At 41.7% G+C, this 9,934-nt stretch overlaps 1 protein-coding gene across 1 annotated transcript; it reads left to right on the top strand.

The window, feature by feature from the left end:
* Positions 1–916: 916 nt before the first annotated feature.
* GGCT (gamma-glutamylcyclotransferase) lies at positions 917–7,933 on the top strand. The gene is made up of 4 exons (XM_058527697.1): positions 917–1,161; positions 4,816–4,961; positions 5,910–6,045; positions 7,176–7,933. The coding sequence occupies exons 1-4, from the start codon at positions 1,021–1,023 to the stop codon at positions 7,317–7,319; spliced, it is 567 nt and encodes a 188-aa protein (XP_058383680.1). The 5' UTR covers positions 917–1,020; the 3' UTR covers positions 7,320–7,933.
* The last annotated feature ends 2,001 nt before the right edge of the window (positions 7,934–9,934 follow it).

Here is a 9,934-nt window from a genome sequence, read left to right as displayed (position 1 = left end):
GTTCATATTAATATCTTCATTTCAAAGTTAACAATACAGGGTTTTTACTTCATTGTTTTCATATTTGTCTTATTTTACAATGGAGTTTTTGCACCTAATAACATTAACAAAATTACTCATTTAATACTTACACCAACCCTGTGAGATAGGGGAGCATACCTGATGTTATATAACTTGTGATCATAACTTATGTTATGGTGTCCATTTTAAAAGGAGGAACCGGAGACGCGAGGTGCCCCAGGTTACACGGCCCGCAAGCGGCAGCGTCGGGATTTGAACCCGGCACACTACTTCCAGCGGAGAAGAGAGCCCCAGACATTCAGAAAGGCTTCTCCAGAGAGCAAAGGGTACTTCGAAAAGGTATCGGGGAGACGATCAGGGCTGGGGCTGCGGGAACCCGCGTGTGGGGTGAACAGACCGGTCCCGACCGACTCCTCCAAGCCGGGAGGGCAGGGCCAGGACGAGCTGCTGGGTGAGCGGCCTGTCGGGGTGGTGCCCAAGGCCGCTGCTCCACCTCAGGTCTGCCCAGAGCTCCATGAAGCGCACACGCGCCAGGGATCCACTCGCTCGCGACCCAAAGACGAGAAAACCCCGGCGTTACTGGCGCGCGGTAACCCTCTCACGGAGCCCACCGGCCAGCCCCCGAGTAGCGCCCGCCTACCCGCCAATCAGAGGGAGCTTTGAGCACGGGGGCGGGACAACAGAGGAGTGTGTCCAATGAGGAATCAGCCCCCGGGTCGCCTCAGGACAGAGTATTTCACAGTCCAAGTGGAGAGTGGAGAGGAGGCGGTGGGCTTGGCCAATCAGAGGGAGCGATTCACATCGTTGGGCACCGGTAGCCAATCAGGAGAGCCCTTGCACCCGACTCGCCCGGCCCACGCTTCCAGCCTTTCCCTTAACTCTGGAGTCCAAGGCGCGGCGGTCACTGGGCAAGGGTCGTGGGCCGCCGCGCTGTGCTCGCTGTCCTGTCCTCGCACCCCTGCTCCCGACTCCAGGGCTGTGCAGGCGTCTGGTGGAGACATGGCGGACTCGGGCTGTGAGAACCTCCGCAGCCAGGAGGCAGGGAGTTTTCTCTACTTCGCCTACGGCAGCAACCTGCTGACGGAGCGGATCCACCTCCGAAACCCCTCGGCCGCGTTCGTCGGCGCGGCCCGCCTGCAGGTCAGTGCGCCCCGGCCAGCCCCTGCGACGTCGAGCCCCCTCTACAGGTGAGGTGAGGGACCCGGATTCCGAGAAGTCGCAGAACTGGGCCGGGAATGCAGCGCTTCCTGCTAAGAGAACATCAGGTTCTCCTGGGCAGGCCACCTCCTCCACGCCCCTCGGGCCCTGTGCTTGACCCCTGCTGAGCCCTGCCAGCCCATCATCCGTGATCTCCAGGCCGCTGAGCTCCCCCTCCTAACCTCTCCGCTCCTTCTGCCCAGATATGGCCGCCTCTCTCTTGTGCCCTAACTTAGGGCCAGAGTCCCTTCAGTCTGTACCCCTGAGAGGCCTTCTCTGACTCAAGTCAGGGATTCAGTTGCCTTCTCTTCTGTACATACCTTTGCTGCGGGACTTGTAAGCTGGTATTGTAAGAATCCGTTTACTTGTCTTTGCTCCTGATCTGAGAGGTCCTGAAAGCTGGAACCGTGTCTTATTTATAGTAAGGGCTGTGCTCAGTTAAGTCAGGGGTAGAACCCTATGGTCCATCAGGGATGAACCATAACCCGCGTTGGTAAAAATCATTGCTCTTAAGTACAGTCCATTCGTTCATTTAATACATATTCTCCCAGCCTTACCTGGAAATGCAAAGATCATTGAGTAAATTTGGCTGCTTTGAGGACCTCCCAGTCTATAGGAGAGACATGCAAACAAATTATATACAAGACCTTTTGACGTGGTTGAGCTATACAAACATGGTCTCTGCTGTCGTCGTCAGGGTTCTTAGTTGCAAGCAACAGAAAGTGGCTGATTTAAGCAAAAAAAAGAATGTGTTGAAAAGGCTGTTGGAGAGCTCACAGAATGACCAGGAAGGTAGGACCACTAAGCTGACAAAACAGGCAGGCATAAAGGGAGGCGTGGCAACTGTAACACAGCGGGCACCACACGGCAGAAGCAGCGCAGGAAGCCACTGCTGCACCACTGCTGAACACAGACGCTGCTGCATTGTGCATCACCGAGACCACCTGCTCTGGACCCCGCCTGCTACTGTCACGACACCCCTGCAGTTCCTGAAACCCGGATGTGGCTGCCACCATCAGGGTGGAGCTTCTGCTGTCCCTGGGCGCTAGGTTCTAATTCAAAGCCCAGGTGGGTGTCCTGATTGGCTAAGTTTTGGCCATGTGCCCCTGCCCTGACTGCAAGCAAAGCTGGGAGAACCAACTTCTGGCATTCGAAGCTTCAAAAGTGGGAGTTGGGCTCTGGCACTCTCTACCCCTCAGACTCATAAGGTAGGGAATTCCCCAAATGTGGGACAGAAGTTCAGATGCTTCTAGTTGGGAGGAGGGGAAGGAATATCAAGCAAATGATTATTCAGTTACAGGTATGGTCAGTCTTAAAAAGGAGGCATGTTGTACCTTCCTCTCAATTTTGCTGTGAACCTAAAACCGCTCTAAAAAAAGTGAAGTCTCTTTTTGTTTTTAAGGAGAGACACAGGGTGCTGTGGGAGTGTATGACTTGGGGACCTGACCTAACCAGGATGCTCAGGAAAATTCTTCCTGAAAATGTGGCTTTTAAGCTGAGACCTGAATGACTGGGGAGAGAGGAAGCCGATAAAACAGAAGGAACAGCGTCAAAAGGTCTTGTACAAAAGACCTCAGGAAAGAAGCAGCTGGATCTTCCAGCTAGTGTGGCTGGAGTTGAGTGTGTGACGAGGATGTAGCTTGAGGCCTGGAGAGATGGGGAAGGGCCACATGTTACAGGACCAAAGAGGCCAAAGAAGACTGGTCTTTATCTTGAGAGCCCTGAGAAGACCCACTGCAGAATTTAAGCAAATGAAAGATCAGATTTACATCTTGGAAAGCTCATTCTGGTTGCTATGGAAAATGGGTGGAAGGAGGGGGCAACAGTGGCTGTGGGGAGCCCAGTTAGAAAGCTTTTATAGCAGTCCATACTAGAGACAGTGGCACCTTGGACTAGAGTAGTAGCAGTGGAGGGTAAACGGACTTGGGAGATATTTAGGAGATAACAATGTTAGGCCTTGGTGATTGACTGTGAAGGGAGGAGGCGATAAATAGGGGTGACTAAGGTTTTTGGTGCAACAGGGTGGATGATGGTGATGTTTGCAAAGAGAAGAGGAGAATCAGGTTTGAGAGGGAAAATGAAGCTTAGTCTGAAGCTACTGAGTTTGAGATGCTTGTTATACCTCCACCTGAGCAGGAGAATATTAGAAGTACTCACCATGGGTGCTAGGCCCTGTTCTAAGCATTTTTGAAGATCAAAAGAGAGATCTGGGCTGGATTAAAAGATGATTGGAGTATTGGATGGTATTTGAAGCCACTGCAGGGAATGTGACTGTCTTGAGCAAACTGCTGAATGAACAGAGAAAAGGGCCTAAACTGAGCCCTTAGAAACCCCAACATTTAAAGACCAGGCAGTGGAGGACAAGTTGACAAAGGGAATTGAGGTCATGGAACAGCCTGAAAGGAAGGAAGCAGATCAAGACAGGGTGGTTAACTATGTCAGAAGCAGCTGAGAAGTGGAGCAAGATGAGGAATGGAAATTGTCTGTTGGATTTAGCATTCGACAACCAGTTCCCAGTGTAGTTGTAACTTTTATCAGATCTGCTGATGTCCTGCCGGGGGTACTTGGTCCTAGAACATCCAGTAAACCAATTGGAGGTACTGGTCACTCAGACTAGCCTTTTTCCTGAAATGTCTGACAAGGTTTTTAAGAAAATAAAGATGACAAGAGTAAAATACAAACCTTAGATTTATTATCTGGTCCGACTTTTTTAACTTTATTATTTAGTAAACTGAGCTCTGGAAAGATGGAAGGAAATCTTCCTAGACCAAATAGCCAAGTAATGATTTTTAATCTTCCCCAGGACTCTGTCCTCTGATTACCCATCTCTGTGAGAGAAGAAGCTAAACTAGAAACCTGGCTCCATTACTTACTAGTTGTGAGACCTTAGGCAAGTTGCTTCATCTTTGTAAACCACAGTTTTTCTTGCTATTAAATGGGTATAATAAAGTTATTGGCCGGATGAAAATAAGAGTCCATATAAAGCTCATAGCACAGTGTATAGAACCCACTAATTTTCCAGTAAGTGTTACCTGCTCTTATGATTATTATAGATATATTAGTACAATTCATGAATATGAGATTAATGTTCATAAGTATACAAATCACCCTCCATTCCTAGCTCCTTTAGGACATTGTGATGTATGCTAGTAGGATACTCTCTACGTACATAAAAGTAGGGAGAATGTTATAACCTCAATGTAGCCATCACCCAGCCTCAACAATTATGTACACTATGATTGCCTCCAAGTTAAAATCTATGTGTAAGTAAGTAGACTGGGAAGTAATTTTCAAAAATGAAAATAGTTGTGTTAAGGCTTTGGGATTATGGGGTTTTCCCCCCTTAAACCTTTCGTTTATGGTAAGATACGTATACACATTCAGTATACATTTCATTTTTAAAGAAACATGAAAAAATACAGTCTTGAGATCTGGGTCCTCCTTTATCTTTGTATTTTCCACAGCTTCTTACGCATAGAAGGAACTCAAAGTTTATGTTTTAATTGCATGGAGTTCAAGGTAAATCTTTTTTTATTTTGAGGAGGGAAATTTTGGTTCAAGTGGATATTGATCATATCACTTTGGTTTCCTTTGTAGGATTTTAAGCTTGACTTTGGCAATTTCAAAGGCAAAACAAGTGAAACTTGGCATGGAGGTATAGCCACCATTTTTCAAAGTCCTGGCGATGAAGTATGGGGAGTAGTATGGAAAATGAACAAAAGCAATTTAAGTTCTCTGGATAAGTAGGTGGCTTCTAATTATAAGTTAAATAATTGCTAATTCAGAAAGTGGATTATATGCAAAGATGTGTATATATGTGCTGGTTTTTCAAAACCATATACTACAGACATATTCTTCACACTTTACAGTTAACGTAAGTGGTATAATGTGCATTTCCTAAAGAGAAAAGCCTAGAAGGGTCACACTTTCTGATTGAGATTTGGGAGGACATTGATGATCTCTTCTACAAAAGATGGAAGTCCTTATTTTCATTCTACTTGTCTTTTATAAAAATTTCTTTGTAGTTTCATATTGTGAAAAGTCTTGAAGATTTTTGTAGTTGTTACATATTTTTGTTGATTTCAAAAGCAGTCGTTCAGTTTTTATTAGAGCCAGTTGTAAAAAAATAATTCTTTAAGGTGGCAGTTGAATCGGTAAAAAGTAATAATTTGTAAAAACTTTAACAACATATGAGAAATGCTTTGATACTTTTTACCACTGGAACTCTCAAGAGTTGTGTGGCGGAGTATTTAATCCATAGAAAGTTGGCAGAAAAGAGCAGGACTTGAGAAGAGCAGGCTACCTGACATGCCTGATACTTTACCTCACTTGCAGAGAGAATAAGCCATCCTGTCTACTTTTTCCCGAGTGGATATTTTCTTGCTGTCAGAACACAGTCCGTTTTTTGTAGCCTACAGTGCAATGTTTCAGGGGTATAAAGATTGAAATAACTCCAGTGAAGCATGTTTTTGGATAGGATAAATATAGAGATCTGTTAGAAGTATACCAGGTCTCAGGTTTTCTAATTGAGATGCTAAGTTTACTTTTGATGTGGGTAGTATTTATAATATGTTCTACTTTATCCCAGAATCCTTGAGAAGCAAATACATCCATATATAGTTAACTTTTTAATCTAGTAAACTAACTTAGCTATGTCAAGTATGGTTAAAATGTGGCCGTTCTGGTTTCAGTCAAGAAGGGGTTAAAAGTGGAACATATGACCCAATAGAAGTTAATGTTTACACTCAAGAAGGAAAAAAAATAACCTGTCGAAGTTATCAGATGAAAAGTTATGAGTGCGCTCCTCCATCGCCCCAGTATAAAAAGGTAAGCTACTTACAAAGACTGTTGGTGACACCTTTTTAATTTTCACTAAACTAAACTAAGATAAAGAATATCTTGTTTTTAAAATGCTTTGTGTGTTTTAAATTCTACATGAACAATTCATTTTAATCAAAATATTTTTTAATACAAAAATGATAGTTATTTACTTAAAGTGCAAATTCAATAATGTTCAGATTTATTTGCAATGATAGAACTATAGGAACTATGTTCCTAAAACTTTGTTTATTAAAAAAGAGCTTTTAGAAACATGTGAGTCATAATTTTAGACATGTATTTTCTTTCATAAAGTAGAAAATAACATGTGAATGTGTTTTTAGTAGATTTATTCAATACATATGCTTTTGTAATCTGTTTTTTTCCTCCACAAAACAGTGTTTCCTGAACACTAAGATTCACTTTTATAGGGAAAAAATATATTTCTTATTGCTGAAATGTTTTCCATCCCTAGATGGAGAAAAAAAGTCACACTGCCTTTCAACATCAGGGAAACCACTCCCGCGCACACAGGAAAAGGATGTGGGATAGAGACCCCAAAATCCCTTTTCAGAAACCCAAACTTAGGTACTTGTTGGCAGACCCAATCAGGACATGGCACCTGGAGTGGGTGACCCAGTTCCTGGGCCTATCTGGAATTTTCTAGTATGGAGCCTAGAGGAATTAGCCTGGTATGGATCTGGGAAGTACCACTGAACACAGTTACCATTTATTCCCTCATGTCTAATACAGAGGTAGAGTAGACTCTGGGATTAAACTAAAATTGCTCCCTATAAACTTGAAATTTTTTTGAAGAATGATGTTTTTTCTTAAAAGATCATGCAAATTCTATACAATAAGTTTTTGTCTTAATATAAAAATATTTTAAATCACATTACTGAGTAAAATTGATATTCCTTGAGGATGTACCATGTGGCTTTGAAAACTCCCTGCACATTCATGCTCAATGTGAGAGGAATGACTCTCTCTCTATTTTGTTCTCTAATTGTTTATTCTAGAGTTATCTGACAGCTAATAGTTCATACTTTGATACTGCAAGTAAAGCTGTGGTATACTAAATTAAATTATGTTGCTAACTAAGAGGGATTTTTGTTGTTGTTTATTTTAACTATTTCTAGGTCATTTGCATGGGTGCAAAAGAGAATGGTTTACCACTGGAGTATCAAAAGAAGTTAAATGCAATAGAACCAAATGACTACAAAGGAAAGGTCTCAGAAGAAATTGAAGACATTATCAAAAAGGGGGAAACAAAAACTCGTTAAGAACATAATAGAATATGTCTATGAATGTTTTCTCCATGTGCTAATATATTTTTAATGTTTAGAAAAGGGATCTGGGATATCTCTATGTTTATATATTTTCACCAGTCCTCTGAAGGGATATCTCACTTGGGTGATTCTTTGTTTTCAGACTATGAAAAGAAACTGGCTTAGCAGTTAGACAATTGAAAAGCGGGCCTTGAACACCTGACAAATGGATGTGGATATTCCTTCTGTGAACACTGATTTATTTTCTTGAGTTGATCTGAAGTGTATTCTTGCTCTGTGACAAAGGATAGATTTGCAACTTAATGATGGTGCTGTTGAATCGCTCTGCTCTGGGATTTTTTTTACCAGCTTAATAAGAGCAAGCAAACTTCAGAGACCATTGATAATAAATTTTTTTTAATTTAAAAGATGGCATACATTTGTGACAACATGGATGGACATTGAGGGTATAATGCAAAGTGAAATAGGTCAGAGGGAGAAGGTCAAATACCGTATGATTTCCTTCATTAAGTAGTAGATAATAACAACAATAAACAAACACATAGGGACCGAGATTGGATTGGTGGTTACCAGAGGGGAAGGGGGGAGGGGGGAGGGTGAAAGGGATAATTCGGTACATGTGTGTGGTGATGGGTTGTAATTAGTATTTTGGTGGTGAACATGATGTAATCTATGCAGAAATAGAAGTACAATGATGTACACCAGAAATTTTTACAATGTTATAAACCAATGTTATTGCAATAAACAAAAAATAAAAAAAAAGAATAAATATTATCCTTGCTACTTAAAAAAAAAAAAATGGCATACTATTCTTAGAGGAATGAATGTATTTGTGGTTTAGCCTATAATCCCTACTAAACTACTACATTTCATTTCATTAGAGAGACTCAAATCATCACACATCCTGGGTCTGGTCTTGGCTATACACAGTCTACACTAGAAGATTTTTGCACAGATTTTGGAACCAGACAGCCTAGGACCAATTGTCAGTTCCACCACTTTCTAACTGGGAGACTTTGGCTTATTTGACTTGGTGCCTCAGTTTCCTCACCTATAGAGGGAAGACAGCCAAAACACCTATGTCTTAGGATTGTTTTGAGGAGTAAACATATGTATGAGCTTAGAACAGAACCTGACATATAATAAGTATTAGCAATCATTAATGTTCTTGTTAAAGAATTAAGTTTGTACAGGGCTGTCCTTGGAACAGGTTTTTAAAGTAGAAGAGTCAAGATTATGAGGGAAAAATGTTTTTTGGAAGCTACAACTTGATTCTTGCCTTATCAAGAAATGGTCACCTTCTTAAATTTATTTACTGAGTAAATGGAGGAGAGAAGAGTCATGAATAAAACAATACTGGTTATCAGAAAATCTCGTGTCTCTGTGGAATGCAGTGAGCTGGACCTTCGAAACAGGTTCCTGGAATGAGAGTGAACTAGTTGCAGGAGCATACAAGATTTGGTTTGTTCTCTTGGGAAAAATGACCAAGGGACTTTCCAGCTACAGCTGCAATTCCATAGTGAAGCTGACCCATAAGCTACAGTTAGACCGTGTTTTATAGCTGTTACCCCTCCCTATTTTCAAGTATACCCTCCAATATTCTAGTTTTCTCCAGTTCTTAACTCCTCCCAAGAAGAACCAAGTTTGTCAGCGACCCAGAACCCAGTTATGGTAATATAGTGAGCGAGGCTGAGTTTTGTTCTAGATACTAAAGATTGAATATTATTCTAATAATCTATCTCACCTAAAATGACAGCTTTCATTAAGGAATTTAAAACACTAACAATAAACCTTCGTGCTTGGCCTTGTAACAAAAACCTGGTAATCACGAGGAATGCTGTTTTTCTAGTTGTTTTCAGGTAGTACTTCCAGATGTCATATGTAAGGGATTTCCATTTCACCAGTGATTTTGGCCCTCTAACCACAATACAACCAGCTACTGGATAAACTATAAGAAACATAGTTTTTGAAAAGCATTTCTGGGCTTGCAAGAAAATCTTCAAGGTGTACCAATACCTCTCCTACAAAAGAAAAAAGAACACAAGCTGAGCTGAAAGGATAGACAGTACTGGTAAACAAATGGCCACAATGTCCTTGGGTACAAATGCCAGTAATAACCCTAGAATTAGACTACTAACCCTTGAGCGTCCTGCTGCAGGACAGGAAAACTGAACCTGACAATTCTGTATGAAACCAGGACCCTTGAGGAGAACTAAAATGGTCCCCAGTTGGTAAGCCTGGTGGCACCCAGCAGAGGCAATGCAAATCTTCTCTGAAAAAAGCAATCCTAATTTAGGTCCTTAGGATTTCCACTTAAAATTTTAAAAGATAGTAATAAGGAAAATGATACATCATGAATGAGGACAGAAAAAGCAAATTTAGATCCCCAAGGTTTTAAGATACTGAAATGATCAAAAACAGGGTATAAAATAAGTAAATATGGAGACTTCGGCTTCTGGGAAGATAGAGTAAACGTACTCTTCCCTATTCCTTTAGTTAAGTACAACTAAAATTCCTGAACATTATATATAACACAAACTGAAGACTGAAAGGTGGAGAGAAAGCAGACTAGCTAGGGATCTGGGGACCCGAGGCACGACATGGTGCTG

This window comes from Diceros bicornis, chromosome 3 (assembly GCF_020826845.1).
Source record: "Diceros bicornis minor isolate mBicDic1 chromosome 3, mDicBic1.mat.cur, whole genome shotgun sequence".
Classification (NCBI taxonomy): Eukaryota; Metazoa; Chordata; class Mammalia; order Perissodactyla; family Rhinocerotidae; genus Diceros; species Diceros bicornis.
The sequence above is the reverse complement of the archived record's forward strand: the minus strand, read 5'-3'. Positions and strand labels throughout refer to the sequence as shown.